A 17,578-nucleotide genomic window follows, 5' to 3' on the forward strand; every position below is an offset into this window, starting at 1 on the left:
ATTTTCAAAATTTCATTCCAGTCTGCTGCTTTTGGATATAATTTGTTTTTAAAAGGATGTTTGTTCCGCAGTATGTTGCCTCAAAAGTTCAATAGCTTAATTTTCCCTTTTCAGTCAATAAAACCTCGGCAAGGAAGTAGAGTGGTCTTGTGCTTAAGGCACTGGACACAGACTTAGGAGACATAGATTCAATGCCCGGCTCTGACACAGACTTCCTGTGTGACCTCAGGCAAATCACTTAATCTCTCTGTGCTTCAGCTCCTCATCTGTAAAACTCTTCCCTCCTCCCCGGGAGTTTGAGAGTATAAATTCATTAATGCTTATGAGAAGCTCAAATACTACAGTGATGGGGGCCCTATACCATAATCTTCTTAGACCGATAGATAGAGAATAGCAGTATTAGTGAAAACATGCCATACAATTCCACAAGTGGACATTGCTAGACATCTGGGGAAAGTGGGTGATAGTGTTAAACAAGTGCCTACATTTCCAACACATCACAGGGCCTAATCCTAAGAAGCCAGGAGGTCAATGAGAATTGCATGAACTCAGCACCTCTCAGGATTAAGCCTAAATTTGGAATTTTGTTCTAAAAGGCTTTCATGTCCTTACCATCTGCCCTGGCACCCATAACTCAGTCCTTTGGGAAGCAAGTATTAAAGTTGATGGGCATAAGCCTGTAAATGCCAAAAGACAAATGCCACATTGCATAGAGTGGGCAACGTGACACTGAATCTGGACTGTCTTCTGCACTTTAAGCTAGGCTGAACAAAGCATTAAAAAGGCATGGGAAGTAAAAAATCCTGCAAGGGCTGGAGGGTGGGCTCAGTCTGAGCAGGTAACATGATGCTCGTTCTTCCCTCCCCATTTCTAGATGCTTCTCTGAATATCCAAACTCTTCAAGGCAAAAAGCCTGGGAAAGGGGCACGAGCAAAGCAGCAATGCAAGGTGGGCCTTTCCACCTGCTATTACTTTGCACAAGCCACAAACTGATTGACATGTACAGGGATCTTGGTTATGTGCGAAAGAAGAGGTCATTGGATATATATTTGCATGGATCCAGTGACACAAACTGCATTTGGGGTGTGGAACAGCTGCAGCTACTTTTCCAGCCAAAAGGATAGAAAAGCAGCCACAAAAAGGGTACAATGCAGCCTCCTGACTTACCTGTGAGTTGGGATGTTGGGTTGCTCCTTTTCTGAACAGTTTCCCACACACATCCAATTACTATGAATTTGTACAGGGGAGGAGTGAATCAGCTCCCTAGCCAAATCTTCCTTTCAACATCTCATCAATACAAAACATGATATTTTAACATATTAACCCAAACTTAGAAAAACCCCAAACCTCAAAAGTGAATCCTTTGTCAGAACACCAGCATGGAATGCTTTTCTTGGTGGTAGACACAGAATTTTTTTTTAAATCATTAGGCTACTAACATTTGTAAGCAACCAGTCAAAAATCCTGTGTGTGTTAAAGATGAGGTATAATATGATATAAATGTTATATTCAGTTTTAAGTTTCCTATTTAAAGATGGTTGTATAGAACACTGATGGAAATGAGCATAGATTGGCTTTATATCAGACTCCACTAGACAGCAAACTAATCAGAATACATTTAACGTTGGATCTTACTTAAGTGTGAGAAAGTGGAAGCTTCACCTCTGAGGAAACATTATGAAGTACTCACCATCATCTGCTGAATGTGAAAAGTTTCAGCCCCACTGGCAGAGAGGCGGTTAGGAAACAAAATGTCAACAAAAGATTCAGGGAGTGTGCTTGGTCCAGTGTTGTAAACCTTGAAGTGTAAAAATACGTATTAATACAAGTACATATATAAAAGATCATTGACTATAAAATTATTGCAGAACTGTAATTGTCTTCACTGACATTACACAGTTACTCAGAGTGAACATGGATTACAGATATATTTCCAAATTTCCCTCATGTCCCTAATTTTTTCAGTCTACACTAAGAACTATTATATAAAGCATAGGATACAGCCGCAGGGGTTAGTTTAATTTTTGCTCTTTTGACATTTAGTATTTTCACTCACAGTGTGCACTATACAGGGAACAGCACTTATGTACAATGGTAAGTAATTAAAAAGCCAGTTACCAACATAAATGACATGTGGCTTTTTGTCCATTATGTGGAGACACAGTCAGTGACTACATTTTGAATATTTCAATAATACTAGAAGAATGAAAAGAGCATTGCTTTTCCTACCAATGTTGTTCTTTTCCATTATGGTAACCATTGCATTATATTTTGTGTGTGTTTTTCTTAAAGAGCACAAACCAAAATGGAAGTATGAACAGGACTACTGGAATTCTGGGTTTATTGACTGTGTTGATAGAAAATGCACTTGAGCAACCTTAATTCAGTTCAATATTTGGTGGGTTTCAACAGAACAAGATTTTTCCTGGAAACATGTTGACTTTTCATTGTAAAACCAAATAGTTTCCAGCCGCAAACTGAAAAGTTTCAGGCATGAAACGCAAAACTTTTTTCCTCCCCCAAAAAATCAAAGATATCCATGAAAAATTTCAGTTTTTAAAATATTGTGTCTAAATTTTTCATGGGGAGGGAAAAAACATTTTCTGACCATCACTAATACATGCCACATATATAAATGTTTATATAATCAAAATATTAAACAATCCAATTAAAAACATTCAGCTATGTTGAGATTTCTTTGTCTAAATATATAGTGATCCATACCACCATTGTTGAGAGTCCAGGGGACTATAAATATTAAAATATGAAGTCGTCTTTCTTGAGGCATTGTATATATTTTGAGGAATGCATGAATGATAAAATGGACTGGTGTAGAATGCCAAGTCTTTACAAAAGCCCTGAGGCACGAGAAAGGAGAGGAGGCTACAACTACAATGGAGCATAACAAATACTGCATGAAATGTGAGCCTAATGTAACAAATTAGACATTTTAAAAACAGATAATCCCATCATGATAAGGAAAAACAGTTCATGAATAAGAGGTATTTGGATTACACAACACATTATTCACAACAAAACATTTGACTCAATGCAGATTTTCACATACAAAAATCGCCCAAAACCCATGTATTTTTAGCAATTAATCTCCTTTCTGTTGAGAAAATGTTACTTTTCTCCATCTGGAGAAGTTTAATAAATGGCGGTAAAATCATTAAAAACAATTAAACAAATTGTGATACAAACCATGCTTTACCCTTTATGAAACCCTACCCCCCCCCATACACACACACGCATGCATGGTCCAAGGTTTAACAGTTTACTGGAGGGCAGATCTGTGACTTCTTATAGTATCATTGCCAATTTCTATATGAAAACTCTCTTACATTGCAACTTGTGTTTGCATGAGAGATATCAGAAGGGAGGGAGGGATATATTATCAATGTATAGATTCTATCCCTATACTTTATATAATTTTCTTTTACTAAAAGTAATCATCTAGTCAAAACATCAGTACATCTGGTCTTTATCTGTTTTCTAACCAATAAATGACTATGGTAAAACTGAAAATCCTCAAAAATGAATTCAGAGTCAAAGGAACTAGGAGTCTGGTTCACAAGAGCTTTAACATACTGAAATCCCAGTTTGAACACCATGCTTTTACTCCTTTTTAATAAATAGCTACAGGCAGTGCATGACAGGAGGGGCTTAACTGCTCTGGACTATAGCCTGCCCCTAGATGGAGACATGTGTTACCCATTATGAGTTAAGTGGCATCATGCCTGGGAGAACAGTGGAAAGAAGGGAAAATGAAAAGCTATTGTTCACAATATTCTATAAATGATCCCCCACCCTCCCACGTCTGTATGATTTGTCATCCACTACTTCCATCTAGTGGTCAAAAAGGATTTGTAAAGATAGCCATGAAACACAGGTTTCAGAGTAGCAGCCGTGTTAGTCTGTATTCGCAAAAAGAAAAGGAGTACTTGTGGCACCTTAGAGACTCACAAATGTATTTGAGTATAAGCTTTCGTGAGCTACAGCTCACTTCATCGGATGTATGAAACACAGTGACTGTAGTGAGATGAGTTCCTTTTGGTCCCATCACAAAGATCTTGTTCTAACATGGATCCTAGAGATTACACTGCACCGGGAAGCTATGTCATCCACATGAATAGGATGATCCCACAGACCTGCACAGGTAATTTTGAGATCCTGTGTGACATATTTAAAATGACCCCTTCTCACCTCTACCCTTTGTTGTTAAACTCCCACAGAGACACAGTTCTGCACAGTTCTGGCCCATTATTTGCACTATTCTCTAGTAGGGAGCACTGTGCACACTGTAGTGTTGACATTTACATGCAGCAAGCCTTGATTCTTTTGAGAGGGCACTTGCTCAGTCTTATGAATGAATGCTGCCTAACCTTCTGTTTAACCATAATGCCACTGAAAATAACTGCTTTTCCCTTTGGAAACATGGGACTGAATCAAGATGCGACACTTGAATGAACAGAACTGTTCACTCCACATGTGATGAAAGGGGAAAAAGACCAGATCAAACAATGGCAGCTCTCTGCCCATGAAACTGTGATGCTCTGTTTGTAAATCTTTTAATAATATATTAAGATAAGAAAAAACACCATTCCTGAAGACTGTTTTAGTCCACTGTGAATACAGCATCCTAAAACGTATGTATGACACACTGTTCTGAGATAGGAAACGTGCACCAATCTCCCCACAAAAAATGTGCTGTCAAGAGAAGAAGCTGTAAAGGTGGGTCAATTTTACCTGAAGAGTGAAGTTGAGAGGCTGAAAAAGACATTCATAATTCTCCAGCTGAACAAAGTTGGATGCTTCCACAGAGTCTCCATAGACAAAGGAAGTTGGGGAGACAGTTCTGAAAGGTTAAGACATGAACTCAGTTATATCTCAGTTATCTGTCTTCTATATTAGATATATTTGTGGATTGAAAGTGCAGTGCAGAGTTCATACAGTTTGATATAGAGATTTAGGAGAGGTGACTTAAGGGAGCCCTTCCCTTCCCATCCTATTGTCTATACTTTGTTTTCTTCTCAGACAAATACAACCTTAATGGATCCTGAACTGGGTCTTTTTTCTGCTATCCCCAGTCAATGTGAGACTTATTTAACATCATATCTAAAATATGTCCCTTCTTCCTCATGCCTACGACAAAACTTCTTGTCCATGCCCTGGTCCTCTCATGTTGGAAACTGAAATCTTTCTTTCCAGACTCTCAGAGCTCTGAGTATCAACTTGCTCTTGAAAAATGTTCCATTGGAAAGACTTCCACTGAGTTCTGTGAGAGTTGGATCAATCCTAAATGCACAAGCCCCATTCTGTGTTCATTTTGTGTAACCATTTATATAATCAAGTTTTACAGGTAGCAATGTTTGCAGAAAGCTAACTTCAAAGCCATATGAGTTTCTGTGGAAATCAAACTGTAAATCTGTTCACACATGCTCATCTAATGAGGAAAGTAAAACTAACATCATCTGGCCAATCACAACTCACCTACAAAGCTGGAATGTCAAATACTTTTTGCATTTGGCCCACAAACCTTTTTTTAAAAAATACAACGGGCCAGATCTTCCACTGCTGTAAAGCAGCATAACTCCATGGACTATCATAGAGCTATACTGCTTTACAACAGTTGAGAGGATCTGTCCTAATCAGCATAATTTTGGAGAAAAAAAATTAGTTCACAGAAGAAATTAAAGAAATCACTCATGCATAGTCTGCAACAGAAAAAGAGACTAAGGGCCTGATTCACTTTTGTGTTACTCCAGTTTTATGCCAGTGTATCTCCACTGAGACCCTAAAATTGTCTGATCAATTACTGGGTATGACTTACTTATTCAGCTCTATTTATCAACACTGAATACAACTAGTATGTATTGTTAAAATGGCAACAAAAGACTTAGGTAAAAATGTCACTTGCTATTGTCTCAGTCCTTAAGACCTTTCTAAAACAAGGCAAGTTTTCCTTGATTAGGTTTGCAGGGGGTGGGTCATTGATAACATTAAATTAATCTGAGAAAGCTGTTTTAAAAACAGTAATAATTTTCACTTACATGTGGATTTCTGTCTATGGTTTCCACAGCACTTCATGAACATTAATTCATTACACTTCTCAACAACTATGGGGATGTAATCTCCATTTTTTAGACTGTGAGAATAAGCCACAGGAAAGATGTAGTGACTTGTCCATGGTTACACAGCAAGTCAGTGGCAGAGCTAGGAATAGAAGCCAGGACTCCTGAATGTCAGTCTCAAGCTCTCATCACAGTGTAAAACACAACACTGTTTTACCAGCAGGACTAAGAAGCAATGCACAAAACTCAAAACCCAGGGGGAAGATGGGGCTGATCCTCCCGATATGCCTTCCTAATCCTGGGATTTCCAGGGGCAGAAGAGGATCCCAGTGTAATTTAAGACAGCCTTGGGGACCTAAGTTACAGCAGCCTCCTCAGGCTACCATATGGATGGCAGTGGTGCTCAGAATTTCCAAAGCGCTGCATCCGACATGCCCCTCCTGTCCCAGCATGCCTCCTATGCTGGGCCTCATGAGAGGGCCTTCAGAAGGCAGCCTTATTGCTAGCTCCATAGTGCCCGTGCCAGGAGAGTTCTCTCACAGCTGGATACAGAGCTTTTAGGGCCTATTTATGCCACTCCATCCCTTTACATAGCATAGGAGCAAGACTAAGGATCTCTATCGTGAACTCAGATCCTCAATAATAAATGAAAATATTCTTTAAAAATATGGTGTCCAAAATAGAGCATCACTAATGTTATCATGCTTTGGAACTGTATCTCCTCTGATGAAACCATCAGTAAACTCAGTCCTGGTAACCAGATAAGGTGTTGTCATGTTCTGGAGTTAGCTACACCTAATGTATTTGAATGAAGAAAGTAATCCATAAAATCAGTTAGGCAGGGTTTTCAAGACTTGTCTTTTAAATGAGATATTATGAGGAGAAGGAAAGAAGCCCAAGTTGCATCAAACTTTTTGGAATGTTTTCTTCTGAAACATTAGGAGGATCTTCGTTCACTAACGGGGAGAATCCAGGAATCCTAGGATATTAGTTGAAACCTTTCTGTGAAAATCATCAGTTTCATCAAGGAGCAAGGGATTGACTGAATTAAAGTTTAAATGTAGATGGATTTCCATGCAGACATATTTGACTCCATTCTTTAAACACAAGGGTTTTTTTCAGTACTGCTAAGTGTTGTATTTTCAGTATGTGGACTTTTTTTACGTGGTAGTCATGGGCAAACTTAACAAGTTCGGGGGATCAGGTCAAATAAACACATCCGAACTACTGGGCATCTGCAAAACCTGGGCCAGAAACGTGGTGAGAACAGGCTCTCTCTTAAAATTTCCAGCATGTCCTGCTTCCCATAGGGATAGAAATACTAGGGGGACAGTCTTTCTTGTAGTATTTTGGCACAAAATTTGGTATGGAGCCTATAAGTGCAGACATGTTAAAAAATGAAAATGAATGAAAAATGTTAGCCAGACTTTTTCACGCCTCAAAAAAGGTTGAGATTTATGTTGAGGTTCGATGGCATTCTTCTTTTGTCTGAATAGGCTCACCCACATCTTCCACATGCATGACAACTCTGTGCACTAATGGGAATTATGTGACTTTATTCCTGTGTAGTATGACAGGAATACAGGCCTAAATGGTCAAATCCAGACTTGGCCATGCATCTAAAGGTTTACCCACATCCTCTGCTGACTCACACATTGAATTCAAATAAGCACAGGTATCTATTTTCTCAACTTGTAACAGTGGCCAAGTGTGTCTTTGTCCTTTACTAGGGGTATAGTAGTGCCATGGTCCTTAACTCAGGCAGTAGATGCTCATGCCACATGGATTCAGACAACACAAACGATCCATTCAGAAGGTTGTTACAAATGGCTAGTACAGGGCTTCAAGTTCTGAAGATCTCTGATGCTCAGGGTGTGCTTCCACAAGTGGGCGGTAAATGTAAACCACATGAGCCCAGCAAACATCATTATTCCTCTTTGGTGTCTGGATCACCTAATTCTGAGTCAGTTACTGCCTGGGTCACCTGCTGGGATTGAACCTGGGATCTCTGGATCTAAAAGGTTCAGCCTCAAATGGCAGAGCTAAAAGACCAGGTCCATTAGTTTATAGAAAATAGCTCTTTATGAGGTCCAGCCAGTAGAGAGGGACATAAGAACATAATAACTGTCATACTGGGTCAGACCAAAGGTCCATCTAGCCCAGCATCCTGTCTTCTAAAGTGGCCAATGCTAGGTGCCCCCAAGGGATGAACAGAACAGGAAATCATCAAGTGGTCCATCCCCTGTTGCCCATTCTCAGCTTCTGGCAAACAGAGGCTAGGGACACCATCACTGCCCATCCTGGCTAATAGCCATTGATGGACCTATCCTCCGTGAATTTATCTAGAGACACAGTGTCCTGTATATTGCAAGTATTTCAGCCTTGATAGTGATGTGGATCTCTCTATTTTAATTCAAACTCCTTTCATACAAGGGAAAATATAAACGCAAGCTAGTTCCGACTATGAAATTAAACAGAAAGGCAAATAGTTAGATCTCACCATTATTCAGAGAATCCCAGAACATTTGACCCTAACCTTTGGCCTGGCAATTCTCAGCCATATCTTTAGACACATCCTCTGGAATGAGATTTGATTAATTTAGTCTTCTCTCCCTCCCCCGCCCCCATCTTTTTTTTTTAAAAAAGGTTCATCACATTCACAGAATTACAGCAACTTAAATCAATGACTAAAATAATGTCACTGGCTGGGGGAGGATGGGGCAATAAATACATCCCAGATAATGAATGACGATGTCCTGTTTTCAAAGTCTGGGAAACAAGTCTAGAAGAAAGCAGCTTTCTGGCCACATGTAAACAAAGAGAAGAATGTAGTTTTCCACTGGATGAAATTCACATGTTCTTGTTAGGATTTTATTTGTGTTTTTTGTCATTTGATAATTGGTCACTTACCCAGTGATAGATGAGTCCACTTCATGCATCAGGGGCACAGACAGGGTGAGAGTGTTGTCATGGAGCGATTCAGAGTGTTCTAGGTTTCCACTGTGTCAAAAAGGACAAATAAGTATGCTGTAAACCTACAAGCTTTGCAATAAATTACACAGGTGCAGTCAGCAGCTACTATCTCATATCTGCCTTTTACTCTGAACTGCTGTGTTTGAGTGATGTCTCATTACAAAGACTTTTAAAGATCAAGGGTTACATTTGTAAATTGTGCCCTGGAGGGGGCAATACGCACAAAGCTTGTCTTTTGTGGATTGCCTTTGTGCATTTACTGTATGGGTAAATCTACACTGCAGCTGGGAGCATGCTTCCCAGTGCAGGTATACAGACTTGTGCTAGCTCTACATGCTAAAGTAGCAGTGTAGCCGGTGTAGCGCACACAGGTGCCATCTTGAGCTAGTCACCCGAAAAGGGTCCTGGAGAGCTTATACTCAGGCAGCTGCCCGGCTACACTATTTTTAGTGCACTAGCATGAGTGCACTGGGAAGCACATCCCCAGTTGCAGTGCAGACATACACTATAAGAGATATGCTGAAAATGTACCCATAAGATGAGAATCCATCTAAATTCACTTGACATTGAAAACTAGTGTAGTAAAATAATGGCAACTCTCCATCTTACATCCCAGACATAATCAAAATAATTTACAATCAAGGCTAACTACTCACTTTTTATCTGCCAGACTGTACCTCTCTTTTGAAGGAGACCTTAGAACAGTTTTGTGGTCCTACTGTTCACAAATCAATAAATGAGGCTGTAGCTAAGCAGCTCAAAATAAAATTACCGGGAACTATGTGTCTAAAAACCCTGTACACTGATTGAGGCATGTACTCTAAAACATTCCATATCACATTTAGTCACTTTTCAAAATGAAAGTGATATAGGTTTTTTTTAGATGCTATTCTATGGCCTGGCAAAAGTCCAAAATATGGAACAAAAAAAGATAAGTATTCACCTCTCATTCACTTACAGAACTATGTCCATTTATTTCAATGGGATATATAGAAATGTATTGTTTTTTGGAAATCTCTCCAACGTCCCAAATTTAGAGGTGTTGGATAATAAAACCCTTGAGTAGAAATGTGACACCATCTTCAGTTTTCGCCAAACATTTCAAAGCTAGTTCAGTAGATAGTCCTACTTCAGATTACCTCTTCATAAGAAAATGACAGTAAAGAAGCTTCAGTCGCAGGTTTTATCAATAAGAAATGTATCACCAACTATACTTCCTTGTGCTGTGAACTCAGCAGCTCTCATAAGCTAAATGGAGTTGAGCAAAGCTGTGGATCTAAAAATCCTTGAGTTGCTTAGAAAGTTTGAATCTGAATCCAAATTCTGTGGCCATATCACTAACCCCAAGATGGCCCAAACCAAAGCTGAGACTCTAAATGCCCCCCAAACTCTTTCTTCTTCAAGATGACTCCAAATCAGTATCACTGACTTCATGTCATGCCATGAGAAACAGGTCATCTACTGGAATTTTAAGTGGTGTGGATGAGTGTCTGAAAATGGACAAAGTTGCCACAAAGGGTACTTTTAGAACAGCTCAGATCTAGAGCCAAATTTTGAGAATCTGGCCCATTTCCATAGTTTCTCTCTAAGTAAGAAAAAAAGCCAATGCTCCTGATAGCAAGAAACACTGTACTGCTGTCTTTTGAATAACACAAACACTGAGGTCTTTCTGCTTACTTCAGGTCACTGAAGGTCTCATGGTACATTTCCCATGAGTAAGGGCCTCAAGTGTGGCCAATTTCCAATGTTAATAATTGCTTTCCTAAATTCCCCGTTGCTTAAACTGACACATTATTCTTTCTGTCCTAGCCCCAGTGTGGAATGTTGCTCGTGCCATCAAAAAATAGCTGACACATTCCACTCAAGAGGTGGGTAAAATGATGGCTATACGTATACAGTTTATGATTCTGTAGTACACTTTAAAGCTTGAAGGTGGTGCTGTATTAAATCAATACTGGTATATAAAATGACCCTCTCCACAAATGATGCCTGCATATTTAAAGTATTGTATTATTCCTTTGTGGAGAATTTGCTGTATTCTGAGCAAACCCATGCAGGTCAAAACTGCAAAGATACTTAATCTGATGGTGAGCTTGAACGCCACCAAAAGATGGAAAAATAATCCTGAACTACCTTTTTAAAGTATTATTTCAGATTTCAGCAGCATAATCTAAGGGACCAGGTTTGGCTTTCTGCTATCAAGGTACTAGATTCATTCACGAACCTAAACATTTGACCAAACAAACCCCTCTTATTTGGGGGCAGTGTCATTGAGGCTATAACAGACAGCCTTGGGACTCCCTGTATAAAGTGCTAAACTGGCTTTGCAGACAGCTACATTTGTTCAATAGGACTGTGAAAAAACAGGCTGCTGATGGCATACAGCACAGCCTTCTGTGACGGGCTCCTTTGATGTGGCTGCCAACAAACAAAAGCACGCGGCAGAAGAGCATTCCAAATATCCCACCTCACCCAGCAAACATTTTACAGCAGCCTTTCCTCTTGCACGGGTTTTAAGACTCCAAAACAGTGTCATTTTGTAGCACGTCACAAATACCAAAGGAGATGCAGTGCCTGCAAGTGGAATTAGTCATCTGTGTGTGAGTGGAATTCAAAGGAGTACCGATGAAGTGAGCTGTAGCTCACGAAAGCTTATGCTCTAATAAATTTGTTAGTCTCTAAGGTGCCACAAGTACTCCTTTTCTTTTCATGTGTGTGTGTATCCCTCTGAAAAAGGTAGAACATTTCTGTCAGCAAAGGGTATGACAGGAGACTAAGGCTTGGTGAATTTAGCCCTAGTGTGCCATGTTGCTTCCCCAAAAAGTGCATGTTTTTGTCCAATAAATATTAGACTATTCAGCGGTTAGGCTGTTTCAGACTGTGCTGCCCATCTTGCAGCTGCAATGAGCCCGTTGGGGGCACCTTACTACTAGGGACAGGTTTAACTTCGAGATAGATGTATACTTCCTATACTTTCAGCTCTGTGGGAAGGAAGGAAGGAAGGAAGGAAGGAAGAACCATTCTGTGCTAAGACAGTGCTACAGGGCTGGCTTGAGAACCCTGTGAATACAGGATGTTCCTTTTCATCTCAGGCTGACTGGGGCACATCACAGGTTTCCCCTCTCATTTTCTTTATTCGTTGGCTTTTCTATAGCTCTCACTATTGTAGCATATAAGTGCCTAACAAACACCCCCTGGGAGGTGAACTTGCTGGTTAAGTTACTTAACTTCTCCATCACTTATATAAAGTGAGAGAAACAGGACATGAACCCAGACCTCCCAAGACTCAGTCTAAGTCCTTAGCCACAAGACTCCTTTCTGTCCTCCTCCTTTATATAAAAAACCTCCTCCTTCTAATCACCCTGATTCTCTATACTATCTACATGCACGCACATACAAGTTCTTGACACACTATAGATCTCTCCCACCCCAGAGGGACCAACAACCCCTTACATCTAAACCAAAACCTATGCTTTGTAGCGGAGGAGGACAAAGGTTTCCTTGAACCAGCCCTTCATATTCCCCCTTTCACAAACACAAAGTGAAAACTAACTTGGAGAACATGTTAGGCTCCTTATATGTTGTACAACAATGTGGAGTATAGAATGCATAATTTAATGGGAGGTTCGTCATAGGTTATGTTAGATTCCTAATAAAATAAGGGTAGACACCAAGGAAAATTTACTAAGTATATTGGGAGATGGATCTGACCCCAAGGGAGCAAGTTATACATATGTTCCTCTTCATTATGTCTTATAAATTCTGGAAAACACAGACTGGGTGAAATTAAAGCAGTCTCCATGGAACTAAGCTCATGCAACAACTATGACTTACACATAAGATCGCTGTAGGGTGGATGAACTGCTCTTCACGGATAATAAAATTTCTCTAATGTATCAGACACAAACAGCCTTGACCCTCTGATGTGGAGGGCTCTCTTACAGTATTTCATAGCAGCAGCACATGCTATAGGATCTTGTTCCACACACCTGTTATTTTTGGGGGATTACTCTTTACAAGAACAGAATCACTGAGCAACTGCTAGTGTTCATCTCTCATCTCCCACAGTTCTGTGGGGGTGGGGGGCTGTTTCATCATGAAAGTGGGGATGGGGGGATTAAGAGTGATTATGTTCATCTTGACATGGAAGGATCCAAAATGGGCTTCTTCATGCATCTGCAGTCACAGACGACAGCACAGAAAGTGAAAGCCCCAGCTAATCACGTTTCAGCAGTGACAGTGTTAGGAGCACAGGTTAATAAAGCCACACTATCATCAATTCCTATATGAATCCAGAGAGTTCCTGTGACCTAATCACAGTTTTGTTTCTTTATGACAGATCATCCTAGAAAACAGACAGGGCATGTTATGGTTTTCACTAATTCTAAGATCCAATCCCTATGGACACATTTCTAAGAATTTTGTATTCAAAGTGACATTCAGCCTAACTCACTTCATAACAAGTTTCACAATGTTCTTTGGGCAGAATACTGCTCAGCTGTCTCATACATCCAGTCGCACCACACAAAAGATCAGAGGGAGAAAAAAATGCGTGCTCAACTTTTCAACAGGTTAGAGAAGAACCCTGGCCCTCTATCATCTAATGAATGCAGATGGCTTTTTGACTTGGGTCCAATCACTTATTTCTTTCAAGCACTGGAACAAATGCTCAGATGCAGCTGAGTTGCGCTTGGTGCAAGACTCAAAGGGATGAGTGGTGAAAAGTGGATTCATGCCATATTGTGATCCCCTGATCCTGGAGTCAGCCAAGGGATGGTTTTCCCTCCAATACAATTTAGAGCACACTAAGGGCTGCTATAATTTGCACCCATCTGGCAGCAAGAGTGCAAAGACAATCCTAACACACCTCCTTGTATCAGGCTTAACCACTTACCCAGAATACTTGGCATGCTCGTTAAGATGGCTTTATGGTCCCTTTATGGCACCAGAATATATTAATTTGGTCCTAATCATTACATTTCAGTTATTTATTATACATCATAAAACGTGTATTTCATAGCATATATTTCATATGGCCAAGAGTCTGCACATTCCACCAAAAAATATGGCCAGATGAGGGATCCTTACCTTTGGGCCGTGACAAGGAATGTAAGAAACTCCTCTTCCCCAGACAAGTGGCTTGTATCAAAGATCACACTGAACTCATACTATGGAAAGAAAAAGGGGCATTTAGTGAGTATTATAGATTGCTTTTCCTAATCTAGAATTTTATGTCCCTCCTTCCCCTCGAGCTACGTACTGTAGCTATCCATGCAGAAATATTCTATTTTTATATATTTAATATTAGTTGTCATACATTTGTCAGTGTATTAAGGATGCCCTAACGAGCTAATAGTCATAGGGTCAGATGTTCCCCAGACAAGTCAGCTTCCACCGTTCCGTCTACTCCGCGAGCAATAAAACTGTAAACTAAGTTTTGACTGTAATCTTTTTTTTGTTGGCGATGTCAGAGCAGAAAGAACACAACTGGATTTTCAGATACCAGTTTGTCATCTGACTCACCGGCTAATTGAGCAAAATTCTATTTAGCTGTCATTGGGAGACAATATGGAAATTCATGATGTCATTTTTGTAGGCACTGATCTAAACATAGCTGCACTTTAATGTACTTTTCATAGCATGAGAAGACAAAAAATAAAAAAAAGCCGTGCAATAAAAACAGACTGGGTGGAGAGCCCTCTTCTAACTTTCTGCTGACGAAGCATTACACAATCATTTTCTGGCAGCGGCAAAGCACCAGTCAATTTCCATTAGTACTGCAAGCATGTTACAATGGCAGGTTTCAAAGTAGCAGCCGTGTTAGTCTGTATTCACAAAAAGAAAAGGAGGACTTGTGGCACCTTAGAGACTAACAAATTTATTTGAGCATAAGCTTTCGTGAGCTACAGCTCACTTCATTGGATGCAACATCCGATGAAGGGAGCTGTAGCTCACGAAAGCTTATGCTCAAATAAATTTGTTAGTCTCTAAGGTGCCACGAGTACTCCTTTTCTTCATGTTACAATGGGCACAGCAGTGCCGCTGACTTTGTTCAGTGGGAACAAAGAGCCCAACCTTACAGCAATTACGAAAGGCAGCCACAGTATCCCTATGGGAGAGCTGTGAAAACTCAGTGGTGTCACATACTCATAACGCCTTTCCCCTGCAGGTCTATTCCTGCCTCTTCCCTTGGCACAGAGGAGTTCATGAGCTATCCTCCTTAAAGTGAAAGTCAGTCAGCACATTACCCTGGACTTCGACCTCATGAAAGGAAATCCCACGCTGCACTTGACGAAGTCTGACTCCAGCAGCTCACAGGCAATGCCCAGCTCTTCCTGAAGGAAGGGGGGAAAAAAAACATGTGGATGAAAGGGTGGTGCTGGAAAGAGGTGACATATTACAAGGAACAATGCTGATGAAAAGAAACAAAAAACACAGGGAATGTGGGAAGCCTTTGCCACCCCTAGCTGCATGCACAGTTCCCAGAAGGTTAACTGTTAAGATAAAAGGTAATATACAGCACTGCACGTCATAATATTGTCTGTGAACCTCAGATATTGTTAGTAAGTGCAAGAAAAATTAACAATCTTACAACTGCTCGTGAAGACAGACAAAGGGGAAACTCCTTATTCCAGAGAAGGAAACATATTAGAATCAGGGGACTATCAGCAGCCAAAAGTGTTCAGATCTTCTGGCCTTCAAACCGTGCCAATCTCATCATCAGAAGCAAGCTCCCCGCAGACCAGAACACACCAACTCTAAGCAGCACCAGACTCTGCTAGAACTCAGATGCAAAACCTGTAGTCATATCTCCAATGCTATCCTACATATGCCTATCACAACATGTGGTGTACTTCAACCAATGCATCAAATGCCCCAGCAACAACTATGTAGGTAAAACCAGACATGCACTATGCTCGCAAATAAACTTGCACAGAAAAGTGATAAAAGAAACACACCACATCACCTGTGGGAGAACACTTTTCAAAAAGCAATCACTCTATATCTGATCTCTCAATCCTTATCCTCAAAGGAAGCCTGTACAACTCCTTCAAAAGATGAGCCTGGGAACTTAAATTGATAACTCTGCTGGACATTAAAAACCATGGACCAGAGTCACTAGTTTTATGGCTCATTAGTATTACAACAATTTATAAACAAACCCTACTGCCTACTACCTTCCTTTGTCCTGGGACTGCAAAAATTTTAATTGCCCACTTTATTTTAAGTGCTCTCCTACAGCCTATGTGAACCCCTTATACTTAACAATCTGTCCCACCTGGCATTTAGCTCTCATACTCTGGTTATCTTCCCAAGACCTGAGGAAGAGCTCTGTGAAGCTGAAAAGATAGCTCCTTCCACCAGCAGAAGTTGGCCCAATAAAAGATATTACCTCACCCACCTTCTCTCTCTCTCAGATCATCCAGTCATTTGGCTCTCCTCAACATCCTCTTTGGTTAAGAAAATGCACCACTAAAATGGCCTAGGGTACTTTATAGAGGTAAAAATTCTCTTTAGTGACCAGACGACACCACCACCGAAAAATTACAGAAGTGCATTCTCTCCTCAGTACTAATGAAAAACAGGATATACCTTGAACCTACACAATCATACAGATGAAAAGGGTGGAAGGAGCCCTGTAATGGCCAAATGCTGATCCCACTAAATCAATGGATTTTTTATTGTTGATTTTATTAGAACCAGAATTTGGTCCTAAAACAGTACCATCCTCTAGATTACAGAGTGCAGTTTTATATCCAATCGTTGTCTCTCTTCCTAGCCCCTGCTTCCCTAAATCACTTACCTTTAAGTATGCGAGTAGTCTCACTAATTTCGGTTAACACAGCTTAAGCACGTGTTTGAGGGTTTTGATCGATTGGTGCAAGGGCTCAATTCAGAAACCATCTCTATTCAGAAAGGGTAAAAAAGCCAATAGATCTTAAGTATATGCTTAAAGTTAGCATAAGCGTTATCCTGAAGAAGGATGCACTTAAGCATGTGCTTAAGTTCTTTTCTAAATTGGGGCCTGAACTGAAGGTCAGATCATCATCTCTGGTATCACAGACAGAGCAAAATATACCAATACAAAATAATACCCAAACAGGCAAAAATATTATCTTTCTTGTCTAGATGACTCAAACTCACGATCACTGATTTCACACAAAAGGAAACACTGGAATACTTCTGAGATGTCTTAATGTCACTGGAATTACTCCAGAATGACATCAGTGAAATTTACATCAGAACTGTGTCCTCAAGGTTAATTTTACTTGTAATTCTTAATATGTATTCCTATGAACGCTATGTAGCACAGCAGATGAACTATCTACCTTACATTGTGCAAAAGCAGCATGCTCAGAAGCAGAAGCAGATTAGGGGTTTGTGGGGCCCTGGGCCACAGCAAGAGGGGGTCCTGCCCCATCTCTTCCACCTGCAGTCTGCCCCCCCATTGCTCCTGCTGGGAAAATGGGGTCGGGGCGTGGGGCTTCTCCTTTCCCAGTACCCCACCTAGCACTCCTGCTGGGAAGTGG

General features: G+C 40.4%; 1 protein-coding gene across 1 annotated transcript in view; it reads right to left on the reverse strand.

Moving 5' to 3' along the window:
• Positions 1-17,578, reverse strand: part of ITGA9 (integrin subunit alpha 9) — a 299,826-nt gene that overhangs the window by 58,083 nt on the left and 224,165 nt on the right. Inside the window, exons 19-23 of the mRNA XM_038393132.2 lie at positions 15,296-15,382; positions 14,136-14,215; positions 8,985-9,074; positions 4,750-4,858; positions 1,691-1,798 (exon numbers count right to left, since the gene is read on the reverse strand). Of these exons, the coding sequence (XP_038249060.1) occupies positions 1,691-1,798; positions 4,750-4,858; positions 8,985-9,074; positions 14,136-14,215; positions 15,296-15,382 (474 nt within the window). The remainder of the gene's footprint in view (positions 1-1,690; positions 1,799-4,749; positions 4,859-8,984; positions 9,075-14,135; positions 14,216-15,295; positions 15,383-17,578) is intronic.

This window comes from Dermochelys coriacea, chromosome 2, assembly GCF_009764565.3.
Source record: "Dermochelys coriacea isolate rDerCor1 chromosome 2, rDerCor1.pri.v4, whole genome shotgun sequence".
NCBI classification, from domain to species: domain Eukaryota; kingdom Metazoa; phylum Chordata; order Testudines; family Dermochelyidae; genus Dermochelys; species Dermochelys coriacea.